At 54.6% G+C, this 24,334-nt stretch overlaps 1 protein-coding gene across 3 annotated transcripts in view; it reads right to left on the bottom strand.

The window, feature by feature from the left end:
• Positions 1–33: 33 nt before the first annotated feature.
• LOC138808787 (microtubule-associated serine/threonine-protein kinase 1) overlaps positions 34–24,334 on the bottom strand; it is a 32,200-nt gene continuing 7,899 nt past the window's right edge. For 2 of the 3 annotated variants that reach the window (XM_069994985.1, XM_069994984.1), the window contains exons 5-27: positions 22,413–22,491; positions 20,046–20,206; positions 19,858–19,933; positions 19,442–19,651; positions 18,617–18,718; positions 18,378–18,510; positions 18,234–18,301; positions 13,628–13,713; positions 13,341–13,549; positions 8,760–8,898; positions 8,528–8,660; positions 8,222–8,387; positions 8,018–8,119; positions 7,756–7,878; positions 7,089–7,198; positions 6,396–6,574; positions 6,058–6,305; positions 5,551–5,757; positions 5,105–5,334; positions 3,575–3,697; positions 3,349–3,485; positions 1,773–1,960; positions 34–1,667 (exon numbers count right to left, since the gene is read on the bottom strand). In XM_069994985.1, the coding sequence (XP_069851086.1) occupies positions 406–1,667; positions 1,773–1,960; positions 3,349–3,485; positions 3,575–3,697; positions 5,105–5,334; positions 5,551–5,757; positions 6,058–6,305; positions 6,396–6,574; positions 7,089–7,198; positions 7,756–7,878; positions 8,018–8,119; positions 8,222–8,387; positions 8,528–8,660; positions 8,760–8,898; positions 13,341–13,549; positions 13,628–13,713; positions 18,234–18,301; positions 18,378–18,510; positions 18,617–18,718; positions 19,442–19,651; positions 19,858–19,933; positions 20,046–20,206; positions 22,413–22,491 (4,471 nt within the window). In that variant the 3' untranslated portion in view covers positions 34–405. The remainder of the gene's footprint in view (positions 1,668–1,772; positions 1,961–3,348; positions 3,486–3,574; positions 3,698–5,104; positions 5,335–5,550; positions 5,758–6,057; positions 6,306–6,395; positions 6,575–7,088; positions 7,199–7,755; positions 7,879–8,017; positions 8,120–8,221; positions 8,388–8,527; positions 8,661–8,759; positions 8,899–13,340; positions 13,550–13,627; positions 13,714–18,233; positions 18,302–18,377; positions 18,511–18,616; positions 18,719–19,441; positions 19,652–19,857; positions 19,934–20,045; positions 20,207–22,412; positions 22,492–24,334) is intronic. The other variant, XM_069994983.1, reaches the window with a different exon arrangement.

The following is a 24,334-nucleotide window of genomic DNA, read 5'->3' as shown; positions in this document are numbered from 1 at the left end:
ACTTCTCTGTGCCTCAGTCTCCTTGTGTGCAAAATGAGAATAACGTGCCACTCAGGATGGTTGAGGAAGAAAAGTAAATCACTGGAGCACGCTATTAACTCTCTTCAGAGGGGAATGCTGGGACACAGACCATCTGTGTACCAATCTTCCTGGAGAAGGTGAGTGGACCATAGCAAGGTCCCACCCCTAACTCAGCTCCCCTCCTCTATGGTACCTAGCACTTGAGTTCCACTTCCCAGCCATCAAGGGAGCCTAGGGGAAGGTAGGTCGGGTGTTGCTTCTTGGCCTGGGGAACACAGGTGAGTCCTCCAAAGCTCCCACAGCACAGACGCACTTTATTTATATGTGTACATATGTATACAGGCGGCTGTACAGCACAGGACCAACGGCCTGGGCCTGCTTCTGCTATGGGCCTGGGGGTGCGGGGCTTGACGCCCCTTTTTTGGTCAGGGCTGTCGGCGTCAAAGCTTCCGCAGGGCTCCTGGAGGAGGTGAGCCCTACTTCTGGCTTAGTGCCTGGGACCGGGAGAGAAGCGGCCGGGGCTCCGGGGCCTGTGCTACCAGGTGCATTCTTGGTCGGGGCTGGGGTCGGGGTCTGGGGGTCTGGGGAGAGCTTGGGGGAAGCGGGCTTGGAGCGGGGCCCGCTCAGAGTGGTCCGCTCCTCCACCACCTCCAGCACCCAGCGCTCCCGGCCCCTCGGGGCCTCGGGTGCCAGAGGCCCCTGGGGTGCAGGTTCCTGTAACCCCTTGGAGTTCGTGCCCAGAGGCTGGGGCGTCTCGGCCTTGACTCCTGGTCGCGCGGGCTCTACGACGATGGGCACTGGGGGGGTGCCGGCCTCGCCCGAGCTGCTGCGCCGGCCCGTCTCGTGCTCCTGCACGGGGCTCAGCGCGGCCTTGGCCACGGCCCTGGCCACGCCGCCGGCGCCCTCCTCCGTCTGCACGCTCTGGTGTCGCGTGCAGCTGGGGTCCCGCTCCAGGGTCCGGCCCCCAGGAGTTGTCACCCGGGGTGGGGTGCAGGCGTCGGTGCCGCCCGGCGATTCCTTTTCCTTGCTGGACACTGGCGGCCTGGGAGCGCTGTCGGGCAGCAGCGGGTCCGTGCCCAGGCTCAGGGGCGACTCCTGGCGACCCAGGCGGCGGACGGCGACCTGTCGAGCGGCCCCTGGCCCCTCGATGGGCGGCGTCTCGCCGTCGGACTCGGCGAGGCTGTGCAGCGCCAGCTCGCCGTGGAAGTCCTTGCGGAAATCCGGGTGGCCCACCTCGAGGCTGTGTTTGCGCAGCGCGCCCTTCTTGTCGGCGCCCAGAGAGGCGCCCAGCTTCTCCGCCGACTGCACGCGCTTGAGGAGCGGCGATCGCGGGGGTTCGGCGCTCTTGGGGCGCGGGCGCACGACGGGGGGCGACGAGTGGAGCTTGGCCGGGAAGCTCTGCGTGGTGTGCGAGCTGCCCACCGTGTGGCCGGGCAGCGGCGGCGGCGACGCCTGCGTCGGGGACGGCGTGTGGGCCAGCGGCGACAGCGGGATGTTGCCGGCCGACTTGCAGCGAGCCGAGCGGTACTGGCGGTGGAGCTTGGGCGACAGCCCGTGCAGCGTGCTGGGCCGGATGTGGTGCGACGCCGACGACGCGGGCGAGTTCGGGGTGCTCGAGGCGGGCGAGCTGCTCTGGGACGAGGCGCCTGCGGGGGGGGGGGGGGGACGGCCCTCAGTGAGCACCAGGCCCGTCCCCAGCCAGCCCCGGCCCGCGTCCACCCGCCCCTCCCACCGGGGGCGGCAGAGCCCACCTAGGTAGGCGGAGTCGGGCGTGGAGCGGTAGCTGTGGGTGGGCGAGCGCGCGGGCAGCCCGTGGGTGGGCGAGCCCGGGAGGCTGTCACTGGACGACAGTGAGCGGTTCAGCGAGGACAGCGAGCGGCTGGTGTGCAGCAGGTTCGACTGCTTCGTGATCTTCCGGAAGAGCGAGCTGCGCTTCTTGCTGGTGGGGACAAAGGCAGCGCCTCCTCTGGACCAGACCCTGGAGCTCAGGCTCCTCCCACGTGTGGGCGGTAACACAGCACCTGGGCCGCCCACAGCCACGCCCCCTCGCTATAACCCGCCAATCAAAGAACTTCCCTTGGCTCAATCCTGTGGCCACGCCCACCATTCTGGCTCTTCCCCCCCCCCCCGTTTAGCCACTCCCCTCCCCACTTCTCTTGGCTTAGTCCTGCTGAGGCCCTTTTCGTTTTGACCATGCCCACATTTCTGATTCCCCTGTTTGGCCACACCCCCTGCTATAACCCACCAATCAAAGAACTTCCCTTGGCTCAGTCTTGGGAGGGCTTTTCATTTTGACACGCCCACTTGTGATTTCCCCCTCCTTGTTTAGCCACGCCCCTCATTACAACTCACCAAAGAACTTCCCTTGGCTTAGTCCTTCCGACCCGGTCCAGTTTGACCACGCCCACTGGTCTGGCCCCGCCCAACTTAGCCACTACCCTCACTCCAATCCACCGGGGAACTTCTGTAGGCTTAGTCCTGCTTGAGCCCTTTTCCGTTCCAAGCCCACATTTCTGACTTCTCTCTCTTTAGCCACGCCCCTCACTGCAAACCTACCAATCAAAGGACTGCCCTTAGCTTAGCTCTCCTGGGCTCCCTTTCCACTTTGGTCAATTTGGGCGGTTATCTCCAATTAACCACCCCCCAAAAATGGCGGAAGTAGAGCTGCGTCAAGTGGTAGCGCACCAGATGAGAGAAAAATCCAAGTGAGACCTGGAGGCCTTGAATTCAAGCCCCAGGACTGGCACAAAATAAAAACAAAACAAAAACAATACTCATCTGGCCTTACCCATAGCTACTTCATTACGTGGGTAGAAATTACAGTCATCTGTCGAATAATAGCAGACATTTCAATTAAAGAAAGGGGAGGAGTCCCATAAGATTATATAGCTCAATGATGTCACATTTGCTTTAGCACTCTGATAAAAATCACCTAAGAGCACCTTTATGAGAATAAACTTGTCATTAAGCCAAGCATGCCTGTTTTGCAGCCGGCTCAGCCTTACTTGGCATGCTTATTCCTGTGAGAAATCTCCAACAGGACAGGACCGTCTCCTGGACATCCTCCCTTCACTCTTGTGTTCACTTATCTTTCTGTCCCTATCTGCTGCCCACCTGCCCAAGATACGCCCACACTGCTTTTCGCCCATCTGGGAACCCTCCTTTGCTAGCTTCTCCAACTCTTCCAAGCCCCCTCCCCCTTTAACTGGCTTGTCCATTTGCTTTGGATCTATCTACCTCTCCTCATCCCTTCCCCTGCCCTCACCCAGAGCCATCTTTAGCCCCACACACTTATCAAGGACTGGTTTTGCTTATGGCACTGCCCACCTTTCCTGGCCCTCCTTGGCCGAGGGCCGCTTGTTCCTCCGGGCCATTTTGGCCTTGTAGCTGCTGCGCCTTGCTGGGCCAATGCGGATGGAGGTATTTTCGAAGGGTGTTGTGGTTACTGCCACCTTGTTGCCGCTCTGGGAAAAGAAGGGATGGGACACTCGGGCTGGAGACTGCTCTGGGGGCCTCTGTACCCTCACCCTGTGGTCTTCTCCCCCGGACTCACCTTAAGGATCAGCTCTACGACCTCTGGGTGCACCATACCATGCACAGGCTCTCCATTCACGTGGGTGATCAGGTCCCCAGCACACAGCCCCGCCTCTTGGGCTGGGCCCCCTTCCTCCACGTGCTGGTGAGGGAGAACCCCAAAAGAGAGCATAGTTAGGGCTGGGACGGTGGCTTGACATGCATGAGGCCCTGGGTTCCATTTCTCAGTACCACATAAGCAGAAAAAGCTGGAGTCGGGCGCTGGTGGCTCACGCCTGTAATCCTAGCTACTCAGGAGGCTGAGATCTGAGGATCGCGGTTCAAAGCCAGCCCGGGCAGGAGAGACCGTGAGACTCCTATCTCCAATAAACCACCAGAAAACCGGAAGTGGCGCTGTGACTCAGGTGGTAGAGCGCTGGCCTTGAGCTGAAGAGCTAAGGGACAGCGCCCAGGCCCAGAGTTCAGGCCTCGTGACAGACAAAAATAAAATAAATAAGAGAGAGCATAGTCAGGAGTCTGGTAATATGACATAGCTTACATACTAGGTAACCTTGTACGGCACAATCGCCTTAATAACACCTTAGGTAATTGTAAGGTCCGCTCCTGGATGGCGAGCAGACTCCACTCTCCTCACAGCAAAGTCTCCACCCAGTACCTGCGTTACCTAGGCAACTGGGACACCTGGAAGAGGTCACATCTGCATCCGCTGAGGTCACATCTGAATTTGATGTGGCCACACCTTTCCCCACCCATGCCCTACATAAGGGCTAGCCCAGGCCCAGACTCTCCCTTTTTTTTCTCTCTGTTCGTTTCTAGCTCTTGCTGCTCTTTTCTTGCTCCCTCTGTTCTATTCTAGCTCTCTCTCTGTTCTTTTCTTGCTCTCTTTCCCAGCCACGTGGAGTGCCAACCTTGCCTGGTGGCATCAGGTCTACTGAATAAACCTACCTCTTACCTGAATACCACGTGAGTGCTACTGTTCTTACCCCTCTCTCTGCTCTTTTCTCTCTCTTTCCTCTCTTCCCAGCTCTCTCTCATTCCCAGGCCTTTCCCAGCCACATGGAGTGCCACCCTTGCCTGGTCCAAGCAGGTCTACTGAATAAACCTACCCCTTATCTGAATACCACCTGCGTGCTGGTGCGGTTCTTACTCGGCCTACCTCCTTTTTAAAAACCTAACAGTAATTATCATTATTCTTTCCATTAAAGATAAGGAGGTCTTGCTCAGGCTTTTTTGGTGCCAGTTCTCGGGCTTGCACTGAGGGGAAGGCCTGGGTATTGTCCCTGAGATGTTTTTTGCCCAAGGCTGCTAGCACTCTACCATGTGAGCTACAGCTTCATATCTGGCTTTGTGTGTGTGTGCTTAATTGGAGATAAGAGTTTCATAGATTTTTCTTGCCCAGGCTGGCTTCCAACCTAGATCCTCAGACCTCAACCTCCTGAGTAGTTAAGATGATAGATTTGAGCCAGGCATCGCCCAGGTTTCTGAGTTCCAGATGGGAGCTTCTCCGATCTCCTCTCCCATTCTCCCTCCTGGGACCTTGAGTGCTCACCCAAACAATGTGGTGGACGCTGTAGACATCGGAGTCACCCATATAGACCCGGATGGCGCGCAGCGTGAAGCCATACTTCTTGCCTGAGCGTTGGATGGTGATGGGAGAGCGGAGTCCACTGACGGCCGGTGAGTAGTCCCGGCTGGGTGAGGAGTCCCGTGAGGACGGGTTGGAGGAGAGAGATCGTGGGGACATGGGACTAGCTAGTGGTGAGCTTCCATGCGGGTCCACTGCAGAAACAGAGCGCGGTCAGAGCTCAGGGCCACCCCGACAAGCTCTCCTCCTTACTTAGGTGAGGTTATCTCTTGCTCCCGCCTCCCGGGACGCTACCATTGGCTCACCGTGGAGCCAATCACTGTAGACAGGGACAGTGTAACCTTCCCATTGGCCTGTCCTGGCTCCAATGAGGGAAGCCCCGCCCCTTTTGGGTGGGGCCCAGCCATCACCTGCCGGAATCATGACGGACAGGGCTGTGGCTGAGGCCGACTTGATGACTTTCCCCCCGGTTCGGGAAGGCCGCTTCTCCATGGCGGGATCCCCGGACAGCTGTTGGTGCCGCGCCCGGCGTAGAACTAGGTCGTTGGTGGCCCTGGGGCCAGATGTGTCCCCGTCCTTCGAGGGTGGGCAGAGGTCACCTGGGCGCGGGCGCTCCGCTGCGGCCGAAAGCAGATGGATGGGTTTAGGGATCAGTCCAAGGCCAGGCTGTTCCCGCGCCCTCTCCGGATGGACAGCGAGTTTCATCACCATGAGCACGTACCCAGTACATAGACCCTGAGTTCGGGTCTATATCCCTGACCGTGGCCTGGCCTGCCTACGTAATGTTCACGATCTCAGGTTGCACCTTGCATTTATGCAACGAGATCTTGTAGGCTCATTGAAAGATGCTCCATCTCTGTGCACGGCGGGGGGCGGGGGAGGGACGGGGAGGGCCTCAGGAGGGGGCGGGCACTCACGGGCCTCCGGGTCCCCCGCGCTGGGGGTGCCTTCCCCTGGAGCTGCCTCTTTAGAGGTCCGGGCATCCAGCGAGCCTGGGGGATCAGAGCTAGGCCGGGGGGGCCTGCGCAGCCGGGCCTCATCCTCGTCCTCTTGGGGGGCGCTGAAGCGGCTGGGCTCCAGCAGCGCCGAGAAACGCCGGCGCGCGCCCAGTGGGGGACTCGCCTCCCCCTCCAGGAAACTGGCCTCCGAAGCCGAGAAGCGTTTGCTGCACGGGAAGGGCCAGGTCAGGGGCGCCGCCCCCGGAGCCGCGCCCCGAGCCTCGCCCCACCCCCAGCCCGGCTCCGCTCCCGCTCACATCTCCGGGGAGCCCCCTCTCCAGGTCTTCTCACGCAGGGTCAGGCCGCCCAGGCCCTCCCGCTTGCCCGGCACCTTCTCCTCTGGGCCCTTGGCGCTTGGCTCCCTCTTGCTGACCCCTGCTGCTGCCACGGGGGTCTTGGGTTCGTGCTGGGACAGCTGCTCCATGCTGCTGTACACCTGGCCCGAGGGGAGGTGGTGACAGAGTTCCCTCATTCCAGAGCCAATCAGCGGTCCTGCCACTTACCCACCTCCGCCTCCCTCCACCCTATCAGGGCCAGGCCCCGCCCACTTCCGGACTGGCCTCCAATAAGGTACAAGACTTCAACTCAAGCCCCGCCCACCAAGTTAGGCCTATCCTAGGCCCCGCCCCTCCCATGCCACCACCTTCCGGCTCTCCACCTGACAGCCTCTTCCCCGCTCCGGCCCAGTTCATGCCCAGTCAGCAGGGGCTGCTCGGGGTTGCGGGGCTCTGCTCCGCCCATCTGTCATCTTCACCCCTCCCACATCCTTGTGAGTCACTTGTGAGTCTTGTTTGTACCATTAGACCAAAGGCCCAAGCCACGAACCCACAGCCTGCCTCCCCTCTCCCCGTCGCTTCCCAGGCCTGAGCCTCGGGGGTGTCTGGGACTCCGGTCCCCACAAGCCCCCCAGGCCCACTTTTCCCAGCTCCCCCAGCCCAGGCCCGGCCCACCTTGCTGAAGCGCGGGGAGCAGGAGGAGAACTGGCGGATCTCCACCGGCTCCTCCTCCGTCGTGTCATCCTCGTCGTAGGAGTTCACGTGGTGATACCTGTCCGAGCGGGCTGCGGGCAGAACGGGACCCGTGACGGCGGCCCTGGTCCAGGCCCTCTGGGCAGCGCCAGCGAGGCTCAGGGCAGGCCACACCCCTGCCTCCCCTTGTTAGAATTCAGGCTCCACCCCCAGGTCTGCGTGCGTGGCTGTTTCCTCGGTCTCTGCCTATCTATCCCCAGAAAGGATCCCCCCCGCCCAGACCCCACTTACACCCCTCAGCAATCCTGAGCCAGCTTCGGCACGGCCTTGGTCCCAGCCTGGGCCGCAAGCGCAGGTCCACGGGTAGAACTCACCCCAATCCAGGCACCCCAGCTTCCCCCAGGTACTAATACTTACCTAGTTCTGAGCCTAGGCCCACCCCTAAGCAGGCCACGCCCCTCGGAAGTGCCATCACAGATCATGCCCACCAACGCCCCGCCCCCAAGAAAGCCCCTCCCACCCGTGCCCCGCCCCCAAACAACCTCAGTCTTTTCATCTCAGAGTCAGAGACAGATTCAGCCGGACCGGACCGGGAATCCCAGGCCTCACTCCCGCCCCCCCCCCGGCCCCGCCTCCTGCTCTCACTCACTGTCGAAGTAGCTGGTGTCATCTTCTGACTCTAGGTGGGGGATGAACTCAGCCTTCTGCCTCAGCAGCCCCGTCCAGTCCAGGTCGCGGAAGAAACTGTGCTGCTTCACCTCAAAGGCGCCACCTGGCGGTAAGAAAGGGTTCCAACGCCAGCGGATGGCCGGCAGCCCAAGGCCACAGCTCAAGCTGGACCTGGGGTTGGGGGGGACCAGGGGTGCATCCTGGCAAACGGAACCTCCCCAGCACTGCAGCACCCGCTTTACCTGCCCCAAGCCGGACCAGAGGGTTGGTCTGCAGGAGGCTGGATATCAGGAGCTGGGCATCTGTGGGCAGGGCCTCATCTCCCTCCGGCCACAGGATGTCATCTGCAGGGTAGAGTCGAGCCGAGGGCTCCCTTTGGTCGCCTGGGGTCCCCCAGACCTGCCCATGTCTCCATGCCACCCCTGCCCACTCGAGGGAGCACGTACCACTGATGACCTGTCCGAAGAGCTCTTCCGGGGTGTCCCCAAAGAAGGGTACGCAGCCCACCAGGAACTCGTAGAGGATGATACCCATGGCCCACCAGTCCACCGGCTTGCCGTAACCCTGGCGCAGGATGACTTCGGGTGCGATGTACTCTGGGGTCCCACAGACCTGGGGGCAGGCGGTCAGCCCACGCCCTGGCCGCAGGAGGGGCCTCGAGGGAGAGCTGTGCCACCCCCCAACCAGGCCCTGCGTCCCTGAGGCCCTGCAGGGTCACCCTGCCCTCGGTGACCCCCACGCCCGCCACACACCTGTTTATCCAGGAACTCGCGGGCATCCTTCTCGATGTGGCCTTCGTACAAGTTGGTGGTGAGACTCATGAGCCCCATCTTGGAGAGGCCGAAATCTGTGAGCTTTATATGGCCCATGGAGGTAATGAGGAGACTGCAGGGAAAACGGGGTGATCTCAGATCCCTGGGTTTCTGGGGGGAGGGAGGGAATGATGGCCCAAACAAACAAACAAAACAACAACCCAGAGCTCACTTGTCAGGCTTGAGATCGCGATGGACAATGCCATAATTGTGCAAGTACTCCAGCGCCAACACGGTCTCTGCGAAGTACATCCGGGCCATTTCCACCGGCAGTGCGCCGATGTTCTTCAGAAGCGTGGCACAGTCACCGCCTGTGGGCCAGGGTCAGACCCGAGTGGTGAGATGAGGCCCGTCAAATGTTGAACAGCGCCAACTAGCTGGGGGCCAACGTTTAACACCGGTCAATCTAGCTAGCTGCTCGGGGGGCTAAGATCTGAGGATCAAGTTTGGAGGCCAGCCCAAGCAGAAACATCACCCCCCCCCTCCAAAAAAAGAAAGAAAGAAAAGAAAAGAAGCCAGAAGTGGTGGTGTAGCTCTCAAGTGCCAGCTTTGAGCAAAATAACTAAGGGACAGCACCCAGACCCGGGGTTCAGGACCCAGTATTTGGCACACACACATGAAAATCGCACCAATGTCTTCTTCAATTGTACCCATTTTGCAGACATAGGAAAGGGAGGTCCAGAGAGGGGTCTTCCCCTTCCCAAATCTCACTTCTGAGTCTCTATCTCCTAGTATATACAATGGGCTGATTGTAGAAGCAGCTAGAAAATTCTCTAGAGATATTCTTTTTGTTGTTGTTGGTTGTGGGCCTGGGCACTGTCCCTTGGCTCTTCAGCTGAGAAGCATCACTTTCAGTTTTCTGGTGGTTAATTGGACATAAGAGTCTCTCAGATTTTCCTGCCCGGGTTGGCTTTGAACCGTAATCCTCAGACCTCAGCCTCCTGAGTAACTAGGATTACAGATATGAGCCATTGGTGCGCAAGGCTAGAGCCAAGCTGGGCACTGGTGGCTCACACCTGCAATCCCAGCTGCTAAGGAGGCTGTGATCTGAGGACAGGTTAGAAAACAGCCCAGACAAGAAAGTCCCTGAGACTCTTTATCTCTAATAAACTACCAAAAGCCAGATGTAGAGCTGTGAGTCAAGTGCCGTGCTTGGGGGGGGGGGGGGGGAGGCAGGGAAACAGGTAAGCTAGGACTCCAGTAAATGGCTAGGGGTGACTTGACTGGTTAAATAATTGTCTGGTGAAGCCTCTAGCATCATAAACACAACAACAACAACAGCGCCACACAAGCCCGCCCGCGCCCGCGCTGCTTCAACCCTGGCGGTGGCCGCTGCTGCCCTGGAAGCAGAGGAAATCCTCCAGCGTCCCTCCGGTGGGGCCTCCCCTCCCCCAGCCTCAGCTCTTCACCTGAGCTCAGGTGTGGCTTCCTCCAGTCTCTTCCATGGTTCTCACTTTAGATCCTTTGCACTGGGAGCCATATTCCCCCCCCCCACATACACACATACATACACACCCCTCACACACACATACACACATACACACCCCCTCACACACATACATACATACACACCCCTCACACACACACACACCCTCACACACATACATACATACACACTCCTCACACACACACACATACACACCCCCTCACACACACACACACACCCTCACACACATACATACATACACACCCCTCACACACATACATACATACACACCCCTCACACACACATACATACATACACACATACCCCTGACACACATACATACATACCCCTCACATACACACATACACACCCCTCACACACATACATACACACACACCCCTCACATACACACATACATACACACACCCCTCACATACATACACACCCCTCACACACACACATACATACACACCCCTCACACACACACACCCCTCACACACACACACCCCTCACACATACATACATACACACACCCCTCACACATACATACATACACACACACCCCTCACGCATACATACACACCCCTCACACATACATACATACATACCCCTCACACACATATATACATACACACCCCTCACCCACACACACACCCCTCACACACACATACACACACACCCCTCACACACACACATATACATACACACCCCTCACACACACATACACACACACCCTCACACACATACACACCCTCACACACATACATACACACACACACCTCACACATATACATACATACACACCCCTCACACACACATACACACCCCTCACACACATACACACACACACCCCACACACATACATACACACCCCTCACACACACATACACACCCCTCACACACATACATACATACACACCCCTCACACACACATACATACACACCCCTCACACACACACATACATACACACCCCTCACACACACACACCCATCACACACACACCCCTCACACATACATACATACACACACCCCTCACGCATACATACATACACACACACCCCTCACGCATACATACACACCCCTCACACATACATACATACACACCCCTCACACACATATATACATACACACCCCTCACCCACACACACACCCCTCACATACACATACACACACACCCCTCACATACACACATATACATACACACCCCTCACACACACATACTCACACACATACATACACACCCTCACACACATACATACACACCCTCACACACATACATACACACACACACCTCACACATATACATACACACACACCCCTCACACACACATACATACCCCTCACACACATACACACACACACCCCACACACATACATACACACCCCTCACACACACATACACACCCCTCACACATACATACACACCCCTCACACACACACATACATACCCCTCACACACATACATACACACCCCTCACACACATACATGCATACACACCCTCACACACATACATATATACATACATACATACACATCCCTCACACACACATACACACCCCTCACACACACATACATACACACCCCCTCACACACATACATACATACACACCCCTCACACACACACACACCCTCACACACATACATACATACACACTCCTCACACACACATACATACACACCCCTCACACACATACATACATACACACATACCCCTGACACACATACATACATACCCCTCATACACACATACACACCCCTCACATACACACATACATACACACACCCCTCACATACACACACACCCCTCACACACACATACATACACACCCCTCACACACACACATACATACACACCCTCACACACATACATATATACATACATACATACACATCCCTCACACACACACATACACACCCCTCACACAAACACATACACATCCCTCACACACATACATACACACCCCTCACATACACACCCCTCACACACATGGATACACACCCCTCACACACATACACACATACACACACACCCCTCACACACACACACACACACACTGACTCCATTTTGCCTTGTCTGGCCGCCATCCTCTGACCATCTCCTCACTAGGCGTACAGGACGGGAGGGACGAATGGAGGGATGACCATTTGGGAGAATACACACACAGACCGCGGGTGGATGTGTGGACAGACACAGGGATGAAGAATAACAGAAATAGATGAGTGGGTAAACTGGGGAATGAATTGTGGATTTACAGAAAGAGCTGAATAGATGGATAGGATCGCCAGTAGATAGATGTACAGACAGGCAGGCAGAGGAACTGATGGATAGATGACAGAAGGTAAGCAGATGAAGGATAGGTAGGTAGACCAAAGATACATGATGGATATGTGGACAGATAGAAGATAAAGAGATATATAATAAGCACTTGTAAGCTAGTAATCCTAGCTACTCATTAGGCTGAGATCTGAAGATCACGGTTTGAAGCCAGCCCTGGCAGGAAAGTCCATAAGACTCTTATCTCTAGTGAACCACCAGAAGACTGGAAGTGGCACTATGGCTCAAAGTGCAAGAGTGCTAGCCTTGAGCAAAAGAAGCTCAGGGACAGTGCCCAGGCCCTGAGTTCAAGCCCCAGGACCAACAGAAAAAAAAAGAAAGAAAGAAAGAAAGAAAGAAAATAAGAAAAAGAAAATCTGGGAAGACAAATAGGTGATAGGCAGATAGAGATAATAGATGGATGATAGGCAAATAAATAGTCAATAAATAGATGATAAATAGATATAGATAGATGATGGATGGGTGGATACGTGGAGAGGTAATAGAAGATAGATACATAGATAAATGATAGATGCATGGTTAGGTGATAGGTAGGTAGGTAGATAGTTAGCTAGCTAGATTGATAGATAGCTAGATAGATCCAGAGAGCTCCCTAGAGAGATGCATAGATCATAGACAGACAGGTAGATAGGTAGGTAGATAGATACATAGATCAGTAGATAGGCAGGTAGAGAGACAGATAGACTGCTAAATAGACAGACAGATTCAGACAGACAAACTGACAGCTAGACAGATAGATGAATAGGTAGATGACAGAGATAGGTAGGTAGAGAGACAGGTAGATAGAGACAGACAGACAATCAGACAGAGATAGAGATAGATAGCTACATAGATGAATAGGTAGATAGACAGACAGACATACTGACAGATAGATGGATAGATAGGTAGATGGATGGATGGATGGGCAGATGGATAAAGAGAGGTCAGTGACAGAAGGACAAACGGGGGTGGGTGGGTGTAGGGGGGACGCGCCCCAGCCCGCGGCCACACCTTCCACATACTCCATGACCATGCACAGGTGGCGGCGGGTCTCGAAGGAGCACAGCATGCCCACCACGAAGGGGTTCTCGGCGAAGGTGAGGATGTCGCGCTCCACGAAGGCCTGCTGGATCTGGTTGCGCAGGATCAGGTTCTGCTTGTTGATCTTCTTCATGGCGAAGCGCTGGCGGGTGTCGCGGTGCCGCACCAGGTAGACGGCGCTGCGGGGGAGCGGGCGGGACGGCGTCACGCTCCCGGCCTCCGCCGCCCTCCCCCGCCAGAGCCCCGGCGTGGCTCACCCGTAGGCGCCGTTGCTGATCAGCTTGATGGTGTCGAAGTCGCTCTCGCCGGGGGGTTTCTTGGCCTTGGACGCGCTGCTCCGGCCCTGCGCAGGGGTGGGGCGGTGGGGAGGGGAAGATGGAGACCACCTCACCCTTGTCAGCACACATTGATTGACTCCATTTACCCCCCGGGGGAAACTGAGGCGGGGGGGGGGGGTGGTCCTTCATCGAAGGACCACAGGACTGGACAGAAGAGCTTGGGTCAGGATTGAAACCCAAGACCACCTTGGAAGACCTATTCCTTTAGGAAAGTGAGCAGAAAAAACTGCAAAACGTCTGAAGCATCAGAACATATATAAAGAGTTCCGAGAAATCCAGGACAAAAGGCCTAGCTACTGAAGAGGGAAAAGCGGGCAATGCGGATGCACTAGAATGAGAACTTACCAAAAACATAGTAAAAGATAATCGATCTTTTTATTTGACACAAAGGGGAGTTACACCTACCTCCAAATACTAGGCCGTTTTATAATTAGCAGATTGACAAAAGGCTGGCAAATCCCATAGGCACAGCTATGAAAAAAAGGCTGGTGTGTGTCTGTGTGTGTGTGTGTCTGTGTAAGAGAGAGACGGCGTTGAGACTTGTACCACGGCTGCATGCTCTCACTTGAGCTTTTTGCTCAAGGCTGGTGCTCTACCACTTGAGCCACACCTTTTGCCACTTTATTGGTGACTGGCTTAAAGAAACAGGCTTAAACCTGGCAGCCAGGCTTGAGACTTAATCCCACCCTGCTTAGGGGTGTGGTGAAGGTCTGGGCTGCATCTCCAGCACACACACACAGACACACACACAAACACACACACGTAAGACAGAATTCTATACAACCAGACGGGCGCAGGTGGCTCACGCCTGTAATATTAGCTACTCAGGAGGCTGAGATATGAGGATCATGGTTCAAAACTGGCCCAGACAGGAAAGTCCATGAGACTCTTATCTCCAATAAACCACTCACAAAACCAGAAGTGGCGCTGTAGCTCAAGTGGTAGAGCGCTCACCTTGAGCTGAAGAGCTGAGGGACAGTGCTGGGCCCAGAGTTCAAGCCCCACGACTGACAAAAAAGAAAAAAGAATTCTATACAACTGCCTGAAGAAGGCACTTTGGTTTATATCAGAACCAAAAATGCATGGTGATTCTGACCAAGCAACTTTTGAATTTATGCTACTAACGTGCAACAAGAAGAAAAAAGCTTGTGTTCACTGTTCCGAGAAAGATTACAAGTAGCCATATATCCATGTATAGACAATTCGTTAATTAAACACAGAAGGACATCATGAGCAATTACTGTCACTGCTTAGTGCTGGCGTTCATGCCTGTAATCCCAGCTACTCAAGAAGCTGAGATCTGAGGATCGAGGTTTGAAACCAGACAGGGCAGACAAATCTGAGAGCCTCTTATTTCCAACTAAGCAGCAAAATGCCAGAAGTGGAGGCATGGCTTAAGTGCTAGAGCCCCAACCCTAGGTGGGAAAGCCAATTGAGAGTGCAAGGCCCTGAGTTCAAACCCCAGCACTCACACACTCACACACTCACACACACACACACACAAGGGGCAAAATGAATTATATTTGGGGGTTATAGGGCAGTTAGGGACTAAAGTAGGAGTACGATTTTTCACTATATGCCATTTTCAGAAATAATTTTGGTTAGAAAGAATATTTATTTGGTAGCTACTGAACAGAAAGATGAGGGAAATATAAACTACTGAACGTGTATGCGCCTAATCATATAACATTAAAAACATCTAATCATACCACTTCTAGGCATCTACCCTGAACAACAGGAACCAATATACAAGGACACGTGCACCTCCATGTTTATTGCAGCACTGTTCGCAATAGCTAGGATATGGAAACAACCCAGATGCCCCACCACAGATGAATGGATCCAAAAATTGTGGTATCTATACACAATGGAATATTATGCAGCCATTAGAAATGACAAAATAATGGCAATTGCAGGGAAATGAATGGAGCTAGAAGAAATCATGTTGAGCGAGGTAAGTCAAGAGCAAAGAGACAAATGGTACATGGTCTCCCTGATAAGTGGATGTTAAATCCAACATGTTAGGTGATACAACAAAATTAACAGGACTTAAGAAACAAAGAACTTCTACTCATCTGGTCGAACCATTACTAAGTAACTCCATGTTGCTGATCACATGTATGGTGTATATGTGTACACCATTATATGTTATAGACCATGATAGACAATTTGCTCCAGGAAAGTTAGAATGAGTTTGTGACTTTAAATGAGCATCATTATCCCACAATATTGTGAAATTTGGGAAATTATGTAATCACTTAACCACAATTTAAAAAAAAAACTAGAAAACAAAAACAAAAACATCTGACACAGGCCATGTCTGTGGCTCAGTGTGTGAGTGCTGTCATCGTTGAAAGAGGGCTGCTTTGACTTCCAACACTGCATTAAAAAAAAACACCAGGCACCGGTGGCTCACACCTGTCATCCTAGCTACTCAGGAGGCTAAGATCTGAGGATCATGGTTCAAAGCCAGCCTGGGCAAGAAAGGCCATGAAACTCTTATTTCCAATAAACTACCCAGAAAACCGGAAATGGCGCTGTAGCTCAAGTGGTAGAGTGCTCGCCTTGAGCTGAAGAGCTGAGGGACAGCACCCAGGCCCAGAGTTCAAGCCCCATGACCGACAAAAAAGAAAAACAAAAAACAAAACTGACCCCCTGGCACAAAACTGACAGCATTACAAAGAAACCGCTATGAGCAAGGATTCAACATACATCTCAGAGACACTATGAGATCAACCAGGAAAAGAAAAGAATAGGTAGATGGAAGGTTTAAATCACTCAAGGAAGAAGTTCAGTTGAATGAAGTTGCATAGAGTCCTACAAATAATGAGAGATAAATACCTTTGTTTTTAGAGTTTTTAGTTTTGAGTGATGTCATTCCATTACCTATTCAAAAAATTAAACAAATTGCATGTGAAGGCAGATTCCATTTTTTTTTTTTTTTACCTAGGACTGGGGATTGAACTCAGGGCCTGAAGTTTGCTAGATAGGTGCTCTCACACTCAGCCACGCCCACCACCACCACCGAGACACACCCCTCTCTAGGCCAAACCCCTTTGATGGGCCACACCCTCCCCACTGAACCATAGTGACACCACTGTGCGTTACACTTCCAGTAAGTCATGCCCACTACCACAAAGCCACCTGCCTGCCACTGAGCCTCACCTCCAGACATTGCGTGCACGTGTGTGTGTGTGTGTGTGTGTGTGTGTGTGTGTGTGCACTTGGTTTTAGAGCTTGAACTCAGGGCCCAGGTGCTGTGCCTGTCTGAACTTTTTGTGCTCAAGGCTGGCACAATACCACTTGAGCCAGAGCTCCACTTGGGGCTTTCTGGTGGTTTGTTGGACATTAGGATCTTACAGACTTTCCTGCCCAACCTAGCTTCATACTTTGATCCTGAGAGGTCAGCTAGGATTACAGGTGTGAGCAACCAACATCTGGTTTGCACTGGTTACTAAGATAAGGTATCCATTTTTATCCAGGTAGATGCCTGGACAGTGATCTTCCTATTTCTGGCTTTGTGTTGTGCTATGCTGTCAATAAACTTTTGGTCAAGAAGGGATCTTGTGTAAAGCTCTGGTAGCTCACACCTGTTAATCCTAACTACACAGGAGGCTGAGATACAATTGCAGTTCAAAGTCAGCCCCCGCAGTCTCTTATGAACATTTTTTTTTTTTTTGGGTCCAGTCATGGGGCCTGAACTCTGGGCCTGGGCGCTGTCCCTCAGCTCTTCAGCTCAAGGCTAGCACTCTACCACTTGAGCCATAGCGCCACTTCCGGCTTTTTTTCTTTTTGCTTATGTGGTGCTGAGGAATTGAACCCAGGGCCTCATGCATGCAAGGCAAGCGCTCTACCACTGAGCCACCTTCCCAGCCCTCTTATGAACATTTTTGTCCAGCTGGCTTAAACATCAGTCCTCCTGATCTCCACACTTGCTTCGCATGTACACGTCTGTGGTTCCATCTTGAGCATTGTTTAAAAAAGGAAAGGAAAGGAGCACTAGTGGCTCACACCTGTAATCCCAGGCTCAGGGACAGCGCCTAAGCCCTGAGTTCAAACCTCAGGACCGGCAAAAACAAAGAAGAAAAAAAAAGGAAAGAAAAAAAGAGCTCAAAGATAAAAAAACAAACAAACAAACAAACAAAAACAAACTATGAGTCAGTGTCTCATGCCTGTGAACCCTAGCTATTCAGGAGGCTGAGATCTGAGGATCAAGGCTCAGATCCAGCCCAGACAGATAAATCCAAGAGACTCTGGAGTGAAAAACAGTAAGGAGAGCATGAGACCCAGAGTTCAAACCCTAGTGCCAGCACGTGCGCGTGCATGCGTGTGCACACACACACACCACATTAAAAAAACACACATAAATAACAACAAAAAGAAACCTATTCCGAATCTCAGTTTACAGGTAGGGAGATGGTGGCTCAGTGTCCGGGACCAACAGAACCCCACAGCCTGAGCGGTGGAGAGCCAGGCCCTGGGTCCATGAGCAAGCCCGGTGCTGCTTCCGGGGCCCTGGCCTTACCTCAGAGAGGTCGTCCTGCTCGGGCGTGTTGGAGCCGCCACTGTCTTGCTCCTCCAGGTGCACCACATCTGGGGAGAAGGTGCCGGTGAGCGGGTGTGTCGCTGCACCTGCGCATCCCCCTCCCCAGCAGCCCCCGGCCCGCACCTGGAAACGGGTCTCGGGTGAGGCCCAGCTGGTGGATGATGTAGCGGGGGATGTCGGTCTTGACCAGGTGGCCCTCCTTGGCGTGGCCCTCAGCCGCCTCCAGCAGGTGGTAGAACTCCTCCGGATTGAATTCCTGAGGCAGGGCAGGGGGGGGAGAGGGGGTAGGATCACCACGGGCGCCGAGGGTCCCCCCACCCCTCGGGTCACTCCCTCCTGCCCCCCACGCCGAGCCGTCTCACCAGGCACTCCAACAGCCTGGCCGGGCGGGAGATGATAATGAGCAATTTCTTCACCAGCTGTGTGACAAAGGCCACCTCCAAGCTCTCCGAGCGTTCATAGGCCTGGAGTGGGAGACACAAAAGATCGAGGTTGGGCTGGGAAGGTGGCTCAGTGGTAGAGCGCTTGCCTTCCATACCTGAGGCCCTGGGTTCCATTCCTCAGCACCACATAAGCAAAAAGAAAAAAGCCAGAAGTGGTGCTGTGGCTCAAGTGGTAGAGTGCTAGCCTTGAGCTGAAGAGCTGAGGGACAGCGCCCAGGCCCAGAGTTCAGGCCCCACGACCGGACCCAAAAAAAAAAAAAAAAAGATCGAGGTTCACGGGCACGGTGGGCAGTTTGTAGAGGAGCCCTAGTGTTATTTTATAAGCAAGCAAACTGAGGCCTAGACACACAATTAAAACAACGAGGAGGCTGGGTGCCAGGGGCAGCGGCCTGCAGTTTTAGCTATACAGGAGGCTGAGATCTGAGGTTCATGGTTCGAAGCCAGCCTGGGCAGGAAAGTCCCTGAGACTCTTATCTCCAATTAATCAGCAAAAAGGTGGAAGTGGAGCTGTGGTTCCAGTGGTACAGCTGCCAGCCTTGAGCGGAGAACAAAAACCTCAGGGACGGCGGCCAGGCCCCGAGTTCAAGGCCCAGGCCAGCATGCTCACGCACGTGTGCACACACACACGCACACACTCCTGTCTCCTCCAGCAGACCTAGGGCGGGGACTGTGTCTTTCGGCGCTTGTCACCTAGCAGATGGCAGGGGGACACGGGGCACGGCTTTGGGGGCGCAGGACGCTCACGTCCTGAAGCAGCTTCTCCAGGTTCTCTTGCAGTTCGTAGAAGTAGACGGTGGTGATGAGGCCGTCTCGGGACTTGGTCAGGCAGTCCCGGGCCAGCTCAATGATCTGGTGGTGGATGAAGCTGAGCACGCCGTCGGCCAGCGGCAGCACGCTGTCAGGTTCGTAGGCGCGGGCGAAGTCCCGCAGCTTCTCCTCCATCTGTGCGGTGGCCTGGCGGGAGGCACGGACAGGGAGAGCTGCGTTGCTTGAGTCGGACACCAGGGGGCGCGCAAGGTCTGGTCCGGCTGCCAGGGGCGCGGGGGGGGGTTCTGTTCCACCACCAGGGGGCGCGCACGGGGTCCGGTCTCACCACCAGGGGGCGCGCGGGGTCGCCCCAGGCCGCGCACGCGCGCGCGGGTCCCCGCTGGGGGTCTCACCTTGGGGAAGCGCTCCTTGTACACATGGTTCATCATCACGATCTCGTTGTCGTAGGAGGACGGGGATCGGCCCGGGCTGCAGCGAGAGAAGCCCATGCTGTCTCCAGCCCGCGCTCCTGCCCCGCGGCTGGCAGGGCGGTGAGGGGTGCTGGGGCTGGGGCTGGGGGGCGTTGGGGGGCGCTTCCTACCTGAGGCTCCGCGATCGGGGCCGCACAGCCGGGGAGCGACGGCCGCCATCCTCGTCGGTGATGCTCTCCGTGCTGCCGAAGTGTTTGGACAGGAAGTGCAGCTCGTCCACCGTGGGCTGGTAAGGGAGCTGGTGCAGGCGCTCCTGGGAGGAGCAGGAGGACTGGGGGTGGGGGGATCCGAGTCAGAGCCACTGGGGAGGGGGCCCCCCAGAGCTCCAGGCCCTGGGCTGGGACAAACGGGCAGGATGAGCTCCTAGGCAGACCTAGGATGGATCTGGAGGCTTTTCCACTTTCCTGGACTCTGACTTTGTCCTTGCGGCTTGGCTCACAAGATTGGGGTTGGGTTGGGACAAATGACAAGGGACAGGCAGAAAGGGCCCCGCACGGACGTGACTAGAGGGTGATGAAACCTGAGTCAAGGCCGGGCGCCCATGGCTCACACCTGTGATCCTAGCCACTCAGGAGGCTGAGATCTGAAGGTTCAAACCCAAGTAAGGGCAGGAACGTCCATGAGGCCCTTACCTCCAATGAACCCCCAGAAAACCGGAAGTGGCGCTGTGGCTCAAGTGGTAGGGTGCTCGCCTTGAGCTGAAGAGCTCAGAGACAGTGCCCAGGCCCAGAGTTCAAGCTCCAGTATGGCACTCCATACACACACACACACACACACACACACACACACACACAGAGAGTCCTCCAAGATGAATGGCTGTGACACAAAGGTAAATCATGTGGGAGATGCTAAAAGCCACTTTCCTGTCCCTACCTGCAGTGTCTTTATTTTTATTTTTATTTATTTTTTTTGCTGGTTGTGGAGCCTGAACTCTGGGCCTGGGCGCTGTTCCTCAGCTTTTCAGCTCAAGGCTTGCGCCCTACCACTTGACCCACAGCACCACTTCTGGCTTTTTCTGCTTATGTGGTGCTGAGGAATCAAACCCAGGGCCTCGTACATGAAAGGCAAGTACTCTACCACTGAGCCACCTTCCCAGCCCCAGTGTCTTTATTTTTGCCCTTCTGAAAAGCCCTAAATAGACAAAGCTCACTATACAGCCCAAGGTGACCTTGAATTCATGATTCTCTGGCCTCAGCCTCTCAAGTGCTGGGATTACAGGCCTGTGTCACTGCACTCAGACTCACAAGAGGCCCTATTCACCTTTCCAAAAGCTGTCTGTTTTCTGTGACCCCCTGAGCATTTGCACATGCTGTCCTCTTGTACTTGACAAACTCATGCTCACCCTTTGCTTGGCTTCAATGCCTGCCTGGAGGCCCGCTCACTGACATGCCTATTCACCAGAGTCTGTATCTTCTGAACACCACACAATCAATGAACAGATGTGTGAAACCAGAGACATGGATAGAGAATGGAGAAGATGGAGAAGAAGGCTTTCTCCTCCTCCTCCTCCTCCTCCTTCTTCTTCTTCTTTTTCTTCTTCGCCTGGGAGCTGTCCCTGAGCTCTTCAGTTCAAGACAAGCACTCTACCACTTGAGCTACCGCGCCACTTCTGGTTTTCTGGTGGTTCATTGGAGATAAGAGTCTCATGGCCTTTCCTGCCCAGGCTGGCTTTGAACCGCCATCCTCAGACCTCAGTCTCCCGATTAGCTAGGATTACAGGCATGAGCCACCGGCACCTGGCTTTCCTTTTCTTTTTTTTCCAGGACTAAGATTTGAACTTGGGGGCTCACACTTGCTAGGTAAGCACTCGACAACTTGAGCCACACTCTAGCCCTTTTTGCTTTAGTTATCTTTCCAATAGGAGCTTCCTGCCCAGGCTTTCCTGTACCTAGATCTTCCTCCCCCTCCCCCAACCTCCTGAGCAGCTGGGATTACACGTGTGAGCTATCACACCTGAGGTGACAGAGAAGTTTTGAGTGACTCAAGGGGTTAGCAAATGGTTTCTAGGTAAAACCTATGAATGACCTGAACAACCTAATACCATTCTCTTTAAGAGAGTTTGAGGCCCGGTGCCCATGGCTAGATCTCAGAAGGACGAGATCTGAGGATCATGGTTCAAAGCCAGCCCAGGCAGGAAAGTCTATGAGATTCTTATCTCCAATGAACCCCCAGAAAACCGGAAGTGGTGCTGTGGCTCAAAGTGGTAGAGCACTCGCCTTGAGCAAAAAAGCAGGGGCAGCACCCAGGCTCTGAGTTCAAGTCCCACAACTGATGGGGGAGGAAGCTGAGGTTGAGTAGAACTTGTAAGATGGGTTAAAGGCAGAAATCGGGCCTTGGGGGAGGAGGAGGGGCTCCTAGGACTCTGATAGAGGAACGGATGCTGATGAAAGACAGAGAAATGCTCGGGTCACGAAGTCTAGCCTGAGTGGCCTCGAGAGCCCCCATCCCACCCAGCATCCCCTGCCCGCCACACTCACCGAGACCGTGGAGCTGGGCGTATTGGTGCCATAGCCGGAGGAGGGGAGGGAGGCCAGTGACCAGCGGCGTCCGTCTGCCCTGGAAGCCAACCAAGATGCTCAGAGGCCGCCGGGCCCCGCCCCATTTCTCAGGGTGGGAGAGACACCACCAGCCACAGCCAGGGCAGGCAGGGAGTAATGGCCCTATGTCTAGGCTCAGAGATCCCCCAAGACCCTCCAAGTGGAGCAGGTACAGAGGGAATTTTCTAGCTAGTTCTCAGGGGGTTGGCAGGAAGTTTGGTCTCCTCTGTCCCAGTCCCATGATCCTCCTCTTGTCTGCTCGCCCTTCACACCAGTCTCCAGAAGAAACCACCAGCAGCACTGGAACAGCCCACCCAGGGGGAGGGAGGTGCGGCTGGGGGGCAATAGAGCGTTTCCTCTGCGTGTGCCAGCCAACATCCACCCAAAGCCGGGCACCAGTGCTCACGCCTGTAATCATAGCTACTCAGGAGGCTGAGATCTGAGGATTGGGCATTTGAAGCCAGCCAAGCCAGGAAAGACCATGAGATTCTTTTTTTTTTTTTTGGTTGGTCATGGGGCTTGAGCTCGGGGCCTGGCGCTGTCCCTCAGCTCTTCAGCTCAAGGCAGCGCTCTACCACCTGAGCCACAGCGCCACTTCCGGCTTTTTCTGCTTATGTGGTGCTGAGGATCTGAACCCAGGGCCTCATGCATGCAAGGCAAGCACTCTACCACTGAGCCACCTTCCCAGCCCCAAGTCTGTGAGATTCTTATCCCCAGTGAACCAGCAGGGGAAAAAAAAGACAGAACTGGAGGTGTAGCTCAAGTGGTAGAGCACCAGCCTTAAGGGAAAATGCTAAGGGGCAATGCCAGTTAATCAAATCTCAGCACTGGCGCCACCAAAAGAAAAAGGAGGAGGAGAAAAGGAGGAGGAAGAGGAGGAGGAGGAAGAAGAGGAAGAGGAGGAGGCGGTGCAGCAGCAACAGCATTTAAGTAAATAAAATCCACACAACAAATCATCCCCAAGGACTCTGGAAGCCACTCTGGGGACCTCCAAGTGACAAAGCTCTTAAAGGAAGACTTTCTGGGTCTCCACCGGGAAGAGGAACCCTTCCGTCTTATGCTCACACATGGGCTACTATTCAGAGTGTCTGCTGTCATCACAGCCAACTACAGCTACACCCACTCACGTTAGCATGACCAGTGTGGCCAAGGTCTCTCTCTCTCTCTCTCTCTCTCTCTCTCTCTCTCTCTCTCTCTCTCTCTCTCTCTCTCTCTCACACACACACACACACACACACACACACACACTCCGGCATATCATTCCCCTGCAGCAATGGGCAGTCAATCACAGATGGGAAAGGAAATACACAGTGACGTCTCACACACACACACACACACACACACACACACACACACACACACACACACACACACACGCTTCCAGAGACCCAGGACTCACACCGAGGAGCGCGCGCACCACCCCGTAGCTCACTACATTCATGGGAATCCACAGCCCAAGAGTTCTCTCTGTAACTGTCACACAGACTCCCACACAGACTCACAACCTCACACTCACCCACATCCGCAAGCTGACGCGCTCCCAGGGGGGCCATGGCATGTGATCACACACACATTCATGCCCATTGGACACATGCTGGTGACATGCTGTGGACACAGTTGTAGGCACATGGCCATCACTTAGTCACCATCTCTTACACATCCACGTGGCATACAAATGGCCATGTGGACACACACACAGACCCTTACCCCCCTTATATACACACATATATATGTATATATTGTGTGCATGTGTGCACTGGTCCTGGAGCTTGAACTCAGGGCCTGCACACTGTCCCTGAGCTCTACTGATTAAGGCGGGTGCTCTACTACTTGAGCCACAGCTCCACTTTCTGGCTTTTTGG

Source organism: Dipodomys merriami, unplaced genomic scaffold, assembly GCF_024711535.1.
Source record: "Dipodomys merriami isolate MVZ:Mamm:240054 unplaced genomic scaffold, mDipMer1.0.p SCAF_477, whole genome shotgun sequence".
NCBI classification, from domain to species: Eukaryota; Metazoa; Chordata; class Mammalia; order Rodentia; family Heteromyidae; genus Dipodomys; species Dipodomys merriami.
This window is presented reverse-complemented; position numbering and strand designations above follow the sequence as displayed.